The following is a 17,704-nucleotide window of genomic DNA, read 5'->3' as shown; positions in this document are numbered from 1 at the left end:
TCACACCATATACAAAAACTAATTCAAAATGAATCAAAGACCTAAATATAAAAACAAAAACTATAAAGATCATGGAAGAAAAAATAGGATCAATTCTAGGGGCTCTAATACATGGCATAAATAAGATACAAACCATAATTAACAATACACAAACACCAGACGATAAGCTAAATAACTGGGATCTTCTAAAAATATAAACACTTATGCTCATCAAAAGACTTCACCAAAAGAGTAAAGAGAGAACCTACAGACTGGGGAAAAAATTTTGGCTATGACATCCAGCAAAGATATAATCTCTCCAAACTATAGGAAAATTCAACACCTCTACAATAAAAAGAAAAATAATCCAATTAAAAAAATAGGCAAAGGATATGAACAGACACTTCACTAAAGAAGGCATTCAGGTGGCTAACAGAGCCATGAGGAAATGCTCGCTATCACTAGCCATTAGAGAAATGCACACCAAAACTACCATAAGATAGTCTCACCCCAACATTACCGGCATAAATCAAAAAAACAGAAAATAACAAATGTTGGAGAGGTTGTAGGGAGATTTGAAATCTTATGCATTGCTGATGGGAATACAAAACGATACAACCATTTTAGAAAACGGTACAGCACTTCCTTAAAAAGCTAGAAATAGAAATACCATACGATCCTGCAATCCCACTCCTAGGAATATATTCTAGAGAAATAAGAGTCATCACACGAATAGACATATGCACACCCAGGTACACTGCAGCATTATTCACAATAGCAAGAAGATAGAGACAACCTGAGTGCCCATCAACAGATGAATGGATAAACTATGGTACATACACACAATAGAATACTACGCAACAATAAAGAACAATGATGAATCTGTGAACCATCTCACAACATGGATGAATCTGGAGGGCATCATGTTGAGTGAAATAAGTCAATCACAAAAGGGCAAATATTGAATGAGACCACAATTACAAAAACTCATAAAAAGGTTTACACACAAGACGAACAACAATCTTTGATGGTTATGAGGGAGGGAAAAACACTAAATAGACAATAGATAAGTGGTACCTTTGGTGAAGGGTAAGACAGTACACAATACTGGGAAAGTCAGCACAACTTGACCAAGGCAAGGTCATGGAAGCTTCATAGACACATTCAAACTTCCTGAAGGACCAAATTACTGGGCTGAGGGCTGGGGACCATGGTCTCAGGAGACATCTAGTTCGACTGGCATAACATAGTTTATAAAGAAAATACATCCTACTTTGGTGAGTAGTGTCTGGGGTCTTAAAAGCTTGTGAGGGGCCATCTAAGATAATCCCATGGTCCCATTCTGGCTGGAGTAAAGGAGAATGAAGAAAACCAAAGACACAAGGGACAGATGAGTCCAAAGGACTAATGAATCACAACTACCACAACCTCCACCAGACTGAGCCTAGAACAACTAGATGGTGCCCAGTTACCACCACCGAGTGCTCTGGCAAGGATCAAAACAGAGGATCCTGGGCAGAGCGGGAGAAAAATGTAGAACAAAATTCAAATTCACAGGGGGAAAAAAAAAACAACAGGCTTTTTGGTCTGAAAGAGACTGGAGAAACCCCAAGAATATGGCCCCTGGACACCCTTTTAACTCAGTACTAAAATCAGTCCTGAGGTTCACCCTTCAGCCAAAGATTAGACAGGTCTATAGGACCAACAATAACACACGTGAGGAACGTTGATTCATGGTTTAATCATGAATATGTGACTGATGTGCACACCAGCCCAAAAGCAAAGAGGAGAAGATAGGAAGACGTAGGAACACTGGACAAATGCAAACAGGGAACCCAGGATGGAGAAGGGATAGTGTTGACACATCACACGGTTGGCAACCAATGTCACAAAACAATTCGCATAATAACTATTTAATGAGAAACTAATTTGCTCTGTAAATTTTCATCTAAAGCACAATAAAAAAAAAACAAGCAAAAAAGCTTAGGGACTTTAAAAGTAATTTGGTGTTTGCTGTTTATAGACGGTGAATCCAGACCCAAATCAGTTACTATGTCCTATACTGCTACTCTCCTTGTGCCCCTGTCCCATCAGTTTTTGCCCAGTTCCCAGCTTCTTCACAAGCTTCGGTTCTAGCCTCCTCCTCTGTGCCTTGGGCTGGTAAAAGCAGGGAAAAATCCATCTTGATCCCTCACCAACTGTCAGGCATCAAAGTCTGCTCAGATAGCCGAGACCACCATTAACCAGGGGCCCTTTTCTCTCTAGCAGGGAAAAGGCCTATCTCAACCCTAGGCAGTGCCGGCCAGTCACTTCCCACTCCTCTCTCTTTAAAAGCAAGGTCCTCCCACCTCAGCCACTTACACTGCATCCATTCCCTGACCTTTGAATAGAACAGGAGGATCAGATGGAAATGGCCTCTGACAGGTGACTCCTGCAGCTGTCTAAGAAGGAGGAAGGTGTTGCCACAGTCCTGAAGAGAAAGCCAAGAACTAACTCTAACACCATATAACTTCATTGTGTATGGTGATACTGTTATTTATATGCACTACTAGTTCCTGGAGCGCTGGTGGCACAGTGGTTAAGAGCTCAGGTTGCTAACCAAAAGGTCGGCAGTTCAAATCCACCAGCCGCTCCTTGAAAACCTTATGGAGTAGGTCTGCTCTGTCTATAGTGTTGATATAAATTGGAATCAACTCGATGGCAACGGGTTTGGTTTTTGGTTTTACTGGTGCCTGACCTCTGAAGTTTCAGTCATCTTCCTTTTGGTTTGAGGCCCCTCTCCTACGTGTAGTCTAATAGATATCCAGAGGAGGTGCATTATGAAACAAAGTCACTCCTAAAAGCAATTTTACTTGAAAGAAACCAGTCATTTTCTTAAAATAGTTCCTAGCAGTACAATTTCACTCAAAGAAAACTTCAGCAGCATTAAAAAAGATTTACTATCAGCCACCAAACCTGATGTTTTCTTTGCTATAGTGAAAAAAAAAAATATATACTTGGGTCCATCATTTTAGTGTAATTCTAATGCTGAGGACTTTAATAATCCTCCCTAACCACCTCTTGTTGGAGAAAAGTGAAGTCCTGCGAGATTAGCTAGTCTCCTCAGCCTGTCATGATTAGTGGTGAAGTCAAGAATTTAGAACCCAGTTCTCAATACTGGTTCATTGTTCTATCTTCCATACAACACTGCATTTCTCAAAAGCTTGTCTTCTCTCACCTAGCAGAACACCAGCCTGTGGCTCTTTGTGAAGTACCTTTAACCATCACTCTAAAGCTTAAATGGAACAACTTCTTAGAATAATCAATTTGCCAAAGCTCTGGGGTCATCACACCCTGTACTGCAATCAAGGAAGAGGACAAAGTATGTCCTCAGCTGGGCCTCAATTTGCTCTCAGAATTTTTTGAAGACTTTAATCAAGAAAGCAAGTGATTGAATATCACCAGTAAACTTCTCATGCCTCCCATCAGCTAGAATGGGCCTTGACAGTGTTACTATAATGCTTGCATCCTTTACATTTGTCCTATCCATTTGAAATGGAGTGTGTTTAAATTTCCAACAAAACATAACAAACTTTTTATCAGTTAATTACAGTGTTCTAACAAGCATACAAATTGCTAAGTTACTCTGTGAGCCTATAGGCAGTGGATCTACTCATACATTCAGCAGTGGAAACATGCCTTTCCTATAGTGCACAGCCAGAAATACTCTGCAACCTTGTAAAGAATACGATTAACCTTGTCCTGCTGCCATTTTGCCTTTCCCCAGGGCAATGGAGAACAACAACAGTACCAGGTGGAGAAATCAGCACCTCTTTGATAAAAAAAGTAGTTGAGTATAAAGAAGATTCCTAAAGATTAGTCCAAAGGACTAATGGACCACAGCTACCAAGGCCTCCACCAGACTGAGTCCAGTACAGCTAGATGGTGCCCGGCTACCACCACTGACTGCTCTGACTGGGATCACAACAGAGGGTTCTGGACAGAGCTGGAGAAAGATGTAGAACAAAATTCTAACACACACAAAAAAGACAAGATTTACTAGCCTAAAAGAGACTGGAGAAACCCCGAGAGTATGGCCCCCAGATACCGTTTTAGATCAGTGGTGAAGTCACTTCCGAGGTTCACCGTTAGCCAGGCATTGGACAGCCCCATAAAACAAAACGGGACTAATGAGGCACAGCAGTCCAGGGACAAGGACTAGAAGGCAGAAGGGGACAGGAAAGCTGGTGATAGGGAACCCAAGGTTGAGTAAGGACAGTGTTGACGTGTAGTGGGGTTGTTAACCATTGTCATAGGGCAACATGTGTACTAAATGTTCAATGAAAAACTATTTTGTTCTGTAAACCTTCATCTAAAGTGAGAATAGCAGCACAATTGGAAGAGCATAGTCGATGTCACTAAACTGTGCATGTAGAAATTTTTGAAATGGTGTATCTTTGGCTATGTATATTTTCACCAAAAAAAAAAAAAAGTCAAGAAGGGAGAGGGTTGACATGTCGTGGGGTTGTTAACCAATGTCATAAAACAATATGTGTACTACTGTTTAATTAGAAACTATTTGTTCTGTAAACCTTCACCTAAAGTACAATTAAAAAAAAAAAAAAAAGGTTCCTGATGGGAGTAAGGTAGAGTTTAGCACAGAAAGATATCAGTATCTCCATAATATTTCAATTTAAATGTTGTTCTAGTGGAGAAGCAAGCATTTCTAAAAAAGCATAGATTCAAGAAAAAAGTTTTGAGTAATAGTTACAGAAACAGAGCTGCAGTTCACCGTGATCACTGGGATAAAGACTATGGCCCCCAGAAAAGTTGCAAAGGATTCTACTGTGGAATTTATCATCTGCTTTGTTGTTTGTTTTCTTAACAGGTGAAAAACGCAGCTGCCAATGTACTCAGGGAAACGTGGCTAATTTACAAAAATACAAAACTAGTAAAAAAGATAGATCATGCAAAAGTAAGAAAACATCAGCGAAAATTCTTGCAAGCTATTCATCAGTAAGTACCATTTTCCATTTTCATCCTGCTTTTGTATTCTTGGCGTTTGATTCTTGTACTTGATTATTATTCTTGTATGAAGGAGGAAAGAAGAAAACATTCATGTGTTTGTTCCCAGAAGACATCATTTAGCAATTCAATAATTACATAAATGAAATCTTGAGAAACACCATCAGTTCCTTGCATGATTAAAAATCATTATTAGTAGGATCCTCATTTAATAATGTCTTCTCAATTTCTGTCTTTAGAAACAATCATTTCAGTTAAAATTGTACTTCTTAATTAAACTTATTTGTCCATATAGTTTCCTCTAGGATGTTTAGTTTGTATCTACTGCAAAATCTTGAATGAAAAAATTAACATGATATGATCCATCTGGATTTTTAACATATTGCTAGACACCTTTATACAAAGATAGTGCTCATAATTGATTTAATACACTTGATATTAGTTTTTAATCAGAATTTTAAAGAATGTCAATGTTATATGCTCAGTTATAGTTACTACAGACCTTGCATTCTTTTATTATTCAGACTTATCCATGCCATTATTGTTCAGTGTGTGTAAGTTCTTCAGGCCATTTAATTGTTATACCATATAACTATCATAGATTTCCAAAGTAAAAATCAGTATCTAGTAGTTTTTATGATAATTTGAAAGCACAGGGTCTTTCTCCCCCAAGGCTCCCAGCATCTTTATTGTAAGTATTATTCCTGTGAGTGTCAATTAAGATGCTATGCAGATTTGCTTTTTACATCTGTGGCTCAGAAAAGTGAATTTCCTCATGTAACCTACCAGGATAATAATGGAAAGACAGGTTAATACCAGGTCTCTTAGATACATGACAAAATATGTCTTCTCGAATTGGAACTAGCACATGGACAAGAAAGCGCTGAGGCTGGAATTTTTATTTTACATATTTAGGTAATTCATATCTAATATAGTACCACTAACATCCTGTGGAAATCACTAAACATTCATCTTCTATCCTTTCACCTGTCCATTCAACCACCCTGTAAATATGTATCACTGGAAATGTGGAATATGTCTGTAATTGTGGACATATGAATACTTCTAAGACAATTGCTACCTTCTTTAATGAAAGTAAAACCCATGTGCGCTGAGGTGTAAAATAGAAGGGGGCTATGCACATATGGCAGAGTAACTGGCTGTCACTGCTACTCACTCACACTCTTCTCCTTGCTGCCACTAACACACTTTCCTGAGAAGGCCGCATCGTTTCCCTTTAGCTCTGTGACTTGAGCCGGCACATAATTATGCTTTTTCTCCATTGTAAGGAAAAGACAAAACTAGAATTTTAAAATACTTTTTCACAGTCTAAACCCTTTGCTGTCGTGTCGATTCCAACTCATAGCAACCCTATAGGACAGAGTAGAACTGCCCCATAGAATTTCCAAGGCTGTAAGTCTTTACAGAAGCAGACTGCCACATCTTTCTCCTGCAGAGCGGCTGGTGAGTTTGAACCCCCCAGCTTTTGGTTGGCAGCCAAACGCTTTAACCACTGCGACACCAGAGCACTTTTTTTCACAGTGTAACACAGAGAGGACCATAACATTAGATCTGGTTCACAGAGGGAAGCTTGATTTCTGGAGCTCACAATGACCTCTGTAACTAAGCACCACCACCTAGGAGCATTTTGATTCCTTGTACTTCAGACCCAAGAGACCCCTAATAGATGCTGAGCCTTTGCCTGTACTTCCTCAGGTCTGTCTTCCTGTCTGAGGACAGGCCTCTTCCCCAAGTGATTCACCTGGCACACCTTTCCTGTTAGAATGGGCATTCCTCCCATAAACCGTACAACACAGTGACTCCAACATTCACACAAGAGGTACACGTGGTATACTGTGGAGAAATCATTTCTTTGTACTTTTAATGTTTCGATGCTGATCTTCAAGTATACTAAAAAGAAAACATACCTTGATAGGTGTGAAAAGGTGTGTATGTCTAAGTGGAGAGGTGGGAAGGGTGTGAGATGACACGGAAGTGAGTGTGGTCAGTCTCTGTGTAGAGCAACCACACATCTGTTTCCTCCAGGATCTTAACTTGTGTCCCTTTCCGTCATTGTAACCTATTAAATGTAACAGAAATAAATGTTATTTGCCTTTGGTGCCTTGGAAGAATTTTCACGTAACAACAAATCCAAAAAATATATCCTTTGACAGTGTTTGTAATATAGTTCTATACCCATCTGTAAATGCTGGGTGTTTCTTATATCTTCTCAGAGCACTCGTACAGCCCAGATGCATTCATACTCAAAAACTTGGGGGAAAATTTAGTTGGTGGGTATAGGGGTGTTCACTGTAAAATTCTTTCAACTTGGCTGTATATTTGAAAAATTTCATAATAAAAGGTTAGAAAAGTCTTCCGGGAAACTAAATTTAAAAACTCTCCTTAAGTTATTGGCAGATGCACCCTGTAAGGCATGTTGAGCTGATCTTCAGGGCACTGTGGTGTTAAGATTGGCGGGCCCTTCGGCATGCTGCTTTGGGATAGACTGATATAGGAAACCACTTGGGATCCTCCTGCTTCTGTCAGACATTTCTCATTCCGTTTCTTCCCTAGCTGTGTGCACTTCTAAAGTAGATGAGCTTTGAGCAACTCTCAAAAAAATGTTCTGAATTATTTTATGTTAGTCTTTGGAGTTACTGGGTTTCCTTTGGGGCGGGGAGTATTTATACTTTGAGAAACTGCATAACTGAGTAAGTTTATTTATACGGGCTGGCTTTGGCTAGATTTTTCTAATCGTGCATAATTATCGTTCATTTTAACTTAGCATTTGAAGTTGAGGAGTGATGTAATAAAGGAAAGCACATAGGGCTCGATTCTTAAGGGCAAGGCATTGCCCTTTGTTCAGACCCATTGAGGCCCTTAGCCTGAACTGTCAGCATTTTTTTAAATCAAACCTTGCTAAATGAGGGAAATTTTAAATATTCATTGACAGAGCTATCCTGGCCTCTCCTTTTCTGTGATTTTCCCTAAGAGCTTTCTCAGCAGCTCTCTCCCACCTGCTACCCACCCTTCTCTATCTCAACTCTCTTTCTCTTTTCAAAACCTCAGAGCTTTCTACCTAAGAAATGACCTCTCTAATCTCTGATGGAGACTGGAATCTCCAGGCTTGCGTCCTCTTGTCAGTAATGTGTCTATCTTTTTGGACTGGCATTTAGTGTCATGAAAAATCCTGTTTCTCTCTCTCTTAAACCTTTTCTGGTGGCAGCGTTAACTTTAATGCTTATCTTTCTTATATTTCAACTATGGACCCATCAATCAACATTAACTTGCCTCAGAACCAAGAAATCCCTATCAGAGAATGGGATCTAGCTTACGTAACTGGATATAGCAAATGCAACAGCTTCCTGCATGCAACACATGTATCTCGTGTCTCTTGTATACAAAGTGATTGCACTGCCAGGCATATAATGGTGCAGTACATACATAACCTGTAATACATATGTTTTGATAGTCACAATAAACACCTATGTTACTGCCTTATGTATGTGCTGCACTGTACTTTCTATCATTATTTCAGTGTGAACTTTCCCTACTTAGGAATAAAAAGTTTACCATATAACAGTGCATGCTTCGACTTGTAGGCAGCAGCATCCAATCTGTGTTCGCACAGCATCCAAATCACATAACGTCCTGTTTCACAGAACGTATTGTGGATGTTAAGTGACGCATGACTGTACACATAATTTATATAGCATGGAGGGTTGGATTATCTAGCTTTCAGAGAGCTAAGCTTCTGAATAGCCCCAACTAAGAAAAGATGTAACCATCCTCCTCAAAAAATAAGCAAGGTACTTCAAAAGGACATTGTTTTGAATATTGTCCTTTTAACCACATCGCGTTCATCTTAGGCAAAAATACTTCCTATCGTTTACTTTACCATCATGTATCAAAGAGGCCAAGATTACTTTATATAAGTTCTTCCTTCTGAAACTAAGTGCTTTCAGGTAGGGGAAATTTAGTAGAAATGAAGAAGGATAGTAATAGAATTGAATAGTGTTTCCTCTTTGATCAATATGCCAAAATGCTGTGGAATCACAGCAGGATCTTCCAGCTAATGAATCGAGCCCCCTGTGCACAACTGAACTCCACTCTGTGTTATTTTATTCCAGGATATTTTACAGTTTCTTTTCTTTTGTTTTGTCTTTTTATTTCAACAAAATGAAAATAGAGCTCGGAAGTAAGTTGTGTGAGCCACTCCTTTCAACATTTGCAGAATTTTCTACCGGCTGCATGCACCCAGCGGATCCTTTATTTGTGAATTTTAGTAGTCTGATTGCTGCTATGGAAACGTGATCCAAAATCATGATATTTTCCTGTGATAAGTGAAGTTCACAAGGAAGAAATCAACATATGTTTCTTATTCTTCGTTTTTTGGGGAGCAAAAAAAAAAGTGTAATATACATCTGCGTGTTACCTTTTAATTCTGGCAGCTGTAGCTCAAGTATTTTTCTCAGCAGCTTTCCTACATTACAGGCAGTCTAAAAACCAACAAGGCAAGATGATTTAAGTTCAGAGAGGATTAGGAATTCCAATCAAACAGAGCTACTCTATATCAGCTTTCCAGAGCAGTAGAAAATAAAATGGGCAAAATTCTACTGTCAGACACATAAGACAGCAATCTAAGAGAAATATATGAGGCTTCATTGTAAGATGAAGTACCCACCTCAGTAAGGGACCATCAACAGCCCTTCCATCTAACTTGCAGAGTTCAGGATTTCTTCTGCACTCACGGGCTACCAGAGGCCTCTGGTCCAGTGTTCCCAAATGCCAGCTGTTCATGTGCCACCTACAATATTGCTTACTTCAATTTGAAAAGCAAGCTTGATATGAACCCCTCTAAATAAATGGATAAAAATATCTCACAATAAAAATAAGGTAAAGGTACGGCAATTGACAATTGAAACACTGGTATTGGTTTTGAGACAATGCAGAATGCTGAGCTGAGATCCTGATCTCGCTATCTCTTTAAAGAAAATAGAAAGGGTTTAGAGATAAAGACAGGGTAAGACCAGTCTGAAACATTCTTCTTGCAACAGTCAAGAATTAGCAGAGAATTCAAGGAAGTAACTGTCTCTCCATCTGTTTTAGAATTGTTTAATGTCTTGAGTACCACTGAAAATCATCTGTTGGTATAAATCGAGCAATTCAGAAACACTGTCCTAATTCAACCCATTTCATTTCATACCTGAGGAAACTGAATGTCACATTAGGGCCATTGAACATAGAACCCATGTCTGGCATTGCTGCTCTCTAGTACACCTCTCTGTAATGACCCACTGATGTTTGAGGGGTTTTTATTTTTTTACGTGTTTTTAAATGGCACACACCAGGAAGTATAATTGAAAGAAATCCTTGTAAGTACTTGAAGAAACCTTTCTCAACAGTATATAGGATCAACACATATGTTTTTAAATTTCTGTTAGACTGGAACATATTCCATATTTATAATAGCAAAACAACAACAACAAAAACTCCAGTTAACTTAGTTACAAGTGTTCTAACAGAAAAACATATAGTCTCAATGGCAAGCTAGAAATTTAAACTGCTTTAGACTGTTAAAGACTGTGTTGTAGGTAGGTGTCAGTTAAACTCTGATTGGCAGAAGGAACTCTGTCTTCACTATAGAGCAGATTTGGACATATTGGATATCTTGTTTTCAAAAAAAAATCACTAAACAACGTGAACATTTGTTCATTAGAAATTTCCCTGGCAGTAAAATCTTGCCCTGTGAGTTTTTATTCCTTTTATGTAATTAATGTTTCATTTAAATTGAAAAATAATCAAAAGCCATCTATTCAGCATTAGAAGTATTACTTTATAAAATAGCTCATCATCAAAGTAATAAGATTAGCATGATTTTGTTTTTCTTTTTCATTAAGTAGCTCAGAGAAACCTGCTTCTCTTTGAAGCAAGGCTTAAAGAATAATAAAGCACTTTTCTCTTGTTGGGAAGTCTTAGTTTCTGGTACATAGTAAGTGCTGAATAAATATTTGTTGAACTAATAAGAGTTTTCATTCACAAGGATTTTTTTTTTTTTTTTAATGGCAGCCTTTTGACTGTCAATGAGGTACACACATGGTATTTAAAATTAGCTAAAAGTAACCTTACAAATGGAGCCCTGGTGGTGTAGTGGTTAAGAGCTCAGCTGCTAACCTAAAGGTTGGCAGTTCAAATCCACCAGCTACTCATTGGAAACCCTATGAGACAGTTCTACTCTGTCCTATAGGGTCGCTGTGAGTCAGGATCGACTTGACGGCAAGGGGTTAATCTTACAAATAGCAATTCCATCTGTCAGGTACTTTTTAATTGTCCTCTGATTTTAATCTTCACTAAAAATTAAGGGAAATTCTCCCAAGGATATGGTCTGGCCATCCTTCAAATTCAATGGCAGTTTAAGATAAAAGTCAATTAAAATACAATGAAGAATAAGAGAATTATGTGTTTTGAGTTATCTTGCTGCTGGTTGAATAAAAGCTTTATTTTTGTTAATAAGAATCTCACTTATCACTGTGTTTTCATCAGGTTCAAATACCTAACCCAATCCATTTCAGACTAAACAGGGCTAATACCTGTATCTAGTCATGTAGGCATAGGAAGGTACTCATTGCTCCAACATTGATGAATTTCCAGTTGCTTTGCATATTTCTTCCTATGTCTATTTGTCATGATACTGGGGCTTTAAGGAATGTTCTGGCTTTTTTCTCATATGGTTAAACCCTTATGAGCCTTTCTGAATTCAACTTTAACTACCTGGTAAATAGTTGTCCGGAGGACATCTCATTTCTTGCTCTTTCTCCTTTCTTTTTTGTGGTGTTGGGGAAGCATGCTTCTCATTGTACCAGATACATAACTGGTTTGGACTTTACGCCAGATATTCAAGGCATTATCCATGCAGTTATTTGCTCTCGTCAATTTTGTGCATGCTCTTTGGAAGGTATAAAGTAGCTATGGAAGGAAGGGAACCTATCTGACTTCAAATTCTGTCTTTTAGATTGAGAAGTGTAAAAATGGAACAGAGGAAACTGAATGACCAAGCAAATACCTTGGTGGACCTGGCAAAAGTAAGTTCTAGGTGGTCAGACTTCATGTTTGTATCTGTTAGAACAAATGACTGGACAGTAACTGAGAATGCTTCAGAAGGAATCCACCCCAAATTTTAGTTAATTAATTAATCAAACCAACAAACCACATTTAAAATGATGTTCCAACCTAAAAGAATTTTTTCTAAAACTCTTACATTAATATACTATTTCCTGACATTAATTATTCAACTCCCATTCTAAAAGCTTTCCTAATTGGAGTGATTTGGAGGTACAATAAGAAACATAAGCGGAATATGAGATGATAACTTTGTGACTGTTACTTGCAGTTCAGCTGCATACCTCTGAGAGCAGAACAACATCCTGAGTGTGCCTATAGTTTCAGGGCTAAGTAGGACTAATTATTAAAATTGATTGTTTGAAGCAAACTCAGAAAAATGTAAAGCTGAAACTTAAAAAAAAAAAAGCAAGAATTACATTTTAAAATGAGAGTTGTCGTTCAAAAAGATATTCACCTTCTAGAATATAATATATGGTTCTTTCTCCATTTCATTATTTAAAAATCATGCCACTTCTTAAAAAAATACATTAATAGTTCCCAAATTCTTCTGCCCCATTTTTAAGATTTATCCAATTGATTGTTGGTTGTTCTGCCAAGTAAAATCCACTCTCAAACTATGAATATTTATCAACAATGAAGACATTGCTAAAGGAGGCATTAGAATAGCATCAGTCGTTCAACACAAATGCTTTGAAAGAGGCAACTCTGATTTGGACCTGTCTGTGCTGTTATATGTGTGATGAATCAGCTATGCCCTTTACTAATGCCTCAGATATATTCTTTTAAAAATTACATGTTTGGCTTAGTCCCATTGTGTAATGCATCTCAGTTATACTCATTTTAAAGTATAACATCAATCAATAACATACTACAAAAATACGTTGAAGATGAATAGCTTATAAACAGAATGATAAGTGAAGTACTTAATGAAATCACCGTAGGAGAGCAAGTGTTACGCATTTAAGCTGAACAGTGCATATATGAGGCATGAATATGTCCTCAGTTAATATTTATGCACATGGTTCTTGTGTGGACGTGCCATAAAGCAAAGATGGGACAAGCTCTTGCATCCCTCCAAGATGAAATTATAAAAGAAATTGGGTATTTTATGAAAAAAAGAAAACAGGTCACTTGGAAATATAATGCAAATATGTACTTTTTCTTCAAGTGTACATCTGTGAGGCAATATGCACTTATTTCAAAGTATTTCTTCAGTACCATGCTTATCGTGACTGCAGGACTGTGCACGCCATAAGGATTCAGTATGTGCTGAATAAATGGTGGTTCATCTAGACCCAAAACTGTATAGTAAAAATAAAGTGAATGGACTTTTTTGTCCACATGGCCAAACTGAAACTAGGTGCCTGTATTCTAATAACCCCCTTTATTTAATCAGTTCGTTTAGCGTCTTTAAGATTCTTGATTATGAAGCAGAAAAGGGTCCATATTATTAAGGGAAGTGGGGTAGAAAGAGAGAAGGCTTGGACAAAGGGGTCTCAGACTTGGGAAAGGCTGTGCTGGGCAGTATAACATCCCTAACCTTCCTCTGAGTTGATGATCCCTGGGGTCCTCCTTCCTTTTCTCTCTCAGCTACTTCAGGAGATGTAACTGGAGTCACAGTCATCAGTACACTCTGGTCAAGACAATTAATTACAGGGTTCACTGAGACACCAAAAACATCTTCCCATTTCAAACCACACAACTCTGATTCAGCCATAGCCAGCAAGGTGAACTGGTAACTTCACCATCTCCCCTAACTTTTATTCTCTCCATAGTAACCTCTAAAATGGTATTTGACCCAATGGAACATAGGACAATGAAAGATATTTAGAATTTTTTTTTATTGCTTTCAGTTACTAAATTACTTGACTAAATCAGTTTGTTATAAACTTCATTCATAGTCCACCCTCAAAATGTCTGCTACATCCCAATACCATCTGTACTAATATTTATTGTTCTTTAAATTTGCTTGTTTTTAAAAATTAGCCTTGCCCTAATTAATAGTATATGTTGAAAAAATGAATTTGTTGTGCTAAATTTTTGTAATGATTGCTAAAATACATACATAAGTATTAAGTTTAAACATGTATGTTTATTCATATACCACCTGAAGTCATTGGGCTTACCATGAACATAACCTTCACATTTTTGCAGCTGGATCACATTAATGCCCAAGATCTTAACCTTTCTAGATCCTGGCACTGAACAGACACAATTTGATTTGAAAGGTAAACTGTTAGGTAGCTAACGCCCCTGTTACATCAGGCATCACCATCAGGAGACCAGCACTAAAGCGCTGAGCATTGACAACTCCCTTCCAGGGCAAGTGTAATCACGATTCTTAGTTCTCTATTTCTATATCCCTCTCAATCCTGTTTTCCAGACCCAGAATATCATGTATGACATGATTTCCGACTTAAATGAAAGGAGTGAAGACTTTGAGAAGAGGATTGTTACCCTGGAGACAAAACTAGAGACTTTGATTGGTAGCATCCACGCCCTACCTGGGCTCATCAGCCAGACCATCAGGCAGCAACAGAGAGACTTCATTGAGGCTCAGATGGAGAACTACGACAAGCAAGTCACCTACAACGCTGAGCGGTCGAGGTCCTCGTCCAGGAGGCGGCGGTCCTCCTCTACAGCACCACCAACTTCATCAGAGAGTAGCTAGAAGAGAATAAGTTAACCACAAAATAAGACTTTTTGCCATCATATGGTCAATATTTTAGCTTTTATTGTAAAGCCCCTATGGTTCTAATCAGCGTTATCCGGGTTCTGATGTCAGAATCCTGGGAACCTGAACACTAAGTTTTAGGCCAAAATGAGTGAAAACTCTTTTTTTTTTTTCTTTCTTTTAGATGCACAGGGAATGCACCTATTATTGCTATATAGATTGTTCCTCCTGTAATTTCACTAACTTTTTATTCATGCACTTCAAACAAACTTTACTACTACATTATATGATATATAATTAAAAAAAAAAGTTAATTTCTGCACATACTTGCTTGGTCACTTGCCATTTCTAAAGTTTCACTTTTCACATTACTTTGCAGGTAAAATGACTGATTATCATCTGATGCACCCTGATAATTTTTATTTCCAAAAGGTTGGCCTGTTGGAAAAAAGGTATTCAATTACTCCATACCCTGGTTCAGATATTCCCTCATTAGGAAGTATTAGAGTTACACCTATGTGACCCCACCCAGCTTACTATTATTTTCAAGTTTACAGTATCTTATATTTAAATTCACTGTGTTTTCCAGTTATTTGGAAAATGAGGCTGGTATGTAAGATATAAACAAGGGGCACAGACACTTTCAAGAAGTTTTCTTCCCCCCAGTTTATCAGCAAACGTACATGGAGAAGATATCAGGCTACTCCAACATCTCTAAACGGATGTATTCGTATCTTCCCATGTATTCATTTATTATGAGGGGCCCTTGATGTATTCTAAGTGTTTGGAGTATCCACACATGCACGTTTTCATAGCTCCTAAGAGCATAATGGAGCACACTGGTTAAAAGCTCAGCTGCTAACCAAAAGGTCAGCAGTTTGAATTCAGCATCCACTCCTTAGAAACTCTATGGGGCAGTTCTATTCTGTCCTATAGGGTCACTATGAGTTGGAATTGACCCAACAGCAGTGATTTTTTGTTTGTTTGGTTTTTGGTTTTTAAGAGCATAATGAACATATATATGCATAACTCATAACATGCCACATACCACCTAGAAAATGGTCCTCTCTTAGTCTGGACTTGCATATTTAGTACATGGAAGTAAGTGGGATCCAATAAATTCCACAAGTTTTACCACACTTGTTTCATGAACAGTTAAGGTTGATTGGGTAAAAGAGGACTACTGAGTAATTAGTCCTGCAAAGGCATCTCTTTCCAAATTACTCTAGGAATCCACTAGTTTTAGAAGAGTCACCTTGGAGGTGACAGCAACATGGAAGCCCCTCACACACTGCTCTTCCTGAGTCTGTGGACGACACATCATAAAAATATGGCTTTGTTTGGACAGGTCTTCACCCAACCTGCTTGAGTTGGCCTAAACCTAAAAATTGCTCCATTTTCCCAGAAATCTGCTGAAGGGGCTTGTGCCCTCCTCACCTTTATTTTTTCTATCAAGTATTTTTCTTTAGCATTAGAGTAGTATACTTGATGCATCTTCAATAGTTCAGTGAATAAAATAACTTATATTCCGTAATTGATAGAAAAAATCAAAGACTTCCTTTTAAGATCAAGGACATAAAAGTGAGATTGCATTAGATTGCATGAGAACAGCTTACCATTTATTACCCATCCAAAGTGGCTGAAATTAAAGTACATTTACACATCTTATATACGTCTGTGCTGGAGGAGGGGAGGGCCTGGAAAGTCTTAATAAGTGAAACAAAAACAAAGCACTGCTTAGGCGAACATATTGTGTAGTTAAATTAACCTTTTCATCCTGCTTCATCAGAATCTCCACTTCATGGATGGAATTGACATTTCCTTTTATGTATTTGGCTACATATAACAATATATCAAGTATTTAGAGTAAACATTTGATATAAGAAGTAGAGAAAATCTGAAAAAAAAAAAACTGGTTACTTTGTTCTTGCAACTGATGCAGTTAATTCTACCTCTGTTGTGATTAAAAGGCAGTGTTGCAGATAATTAAGTTAAATTATCATCTTACTGATCAATTAGAACCACCATCCCAGAGCACTAGAAGACTAGGGAAAGGATAATGCATTGTTCGTCTTGTTGAACAAGAGGAAAGAGAAATTGAATTTTAATTTAGATTTCATTACCTTGTGTTTATTCTCTTCTTCCTAATTGCTAAGGCTTCTCTAGGAGAAATCATCCTTTTGTCCTCCACAATTGATCTTGTTTTTACCTATTCCTCTATGCAAAATATATAAAGACTGGTAAATATATCTTTGTCTATATTTTTTAAAATTGTTAAATTAAGACTAACGGACCACACTTTGAAAGAGGAGGAGGAGAACCACCCATTACATAGACATTCTAGTCAGCCATTTGCTGAATAAACCAAACTACCAAGTCTCCTCTCAAGTAGCTTTGAACATTAGACAGAACCCTCTAAAGGCTCCTACGATGCTTATTCTTTTGTGGTAATATATTTACACTTTGGTTTTCAGATTTTCCACTAATACTGAAGTTGTTTGTCACACCTCCGTCAGCCATACCCTGGCCTCGCTGTTTTTATACAACATGTACAAAACCATATGGCTACCACAAATCACTTTAAATTACAATGCCACTACATTCCTTAATAGTTTTTGTTTTTGTTTTTTTTTTGTTTACACATAGTGTCGCAGGTCAGTCACTAGGAAGAACCCATGTTCTTAAAGAAATCTGAATGAACCAAATACATGACAGATAGTAGATCTGTTGTTGTTAGGTACCATCGAGTTGCTTCCGACTCATAGTGACCCTGTGTACTAGAGAACGAAACACTGCCTGGTCCTGCGCCATCCTCACAATCATTGTTACGCTTGAGCCCATTGTTGCAGCCACTGTGTCAATCCATCTCATTGAGGGTCTTCCTCTTTTTCACTGACCCTGTACTTTACCAAGCATGATGTCCCT

General features: G+C 37.9%; 1 protein-coding gene across 2 annotated transcripts in view; it reads left to right on the top strand.

Annotated features, from left to right (window-relative positions):
- KCNN2 (potassium calcium-activated channel subfamily N member 2) overlaps window positions 1–15,105 on the top strand; it is a 168,536-nt gene extending 153,431 nt beyond the window's left edge. For both annotated transcript variants that reach the window (XM_004376984.3, XM_012555718.1), the window contains 3 exons: window positions 4,847–4,974; window positions 11,996–12,065; window positions 14,489–15,105. In XM_004376984.3, the coding sequence (XP_004377041.2) occupies window positions 4,847–4,974; window positions 11,996–12,065; window positions 14,489–14,776 (486 nt within the window). In that variant the 3' untranslated portion in view covers window positions 14,777–15,105. The remainder of the gene's footprint in view (window positions 1–4,846; window positions 4,975–11,995; window positions 12,066–14,488) is intronic.
- The last annotated feature ends 2,599 nt before the right edge of the window (window positions 15,106–17,704 follow it).

The sequence above is a fragment of the Trichechus manatus genome, unplaced genomic scaffold (assembly GCF_000243295.1).
Source record: "Trichechus manatus latirostris isolate Lorelei unplaced genomic scaffold, TriManLat1.0 scaffold00047, whole genome shotgun sequence".
Classification (NCBI taxonomy): Eukaryota; Metazoa; Chordata; class Mammalia; order Sirenia; family Trichechidae; genus Trichechus; species Trichechus manatus.
The sequence above is the reverse complement of the archived record's forward strand: the minus strand, read 5'-3'. Positions and strand labels throughout refer to the sequence as shown.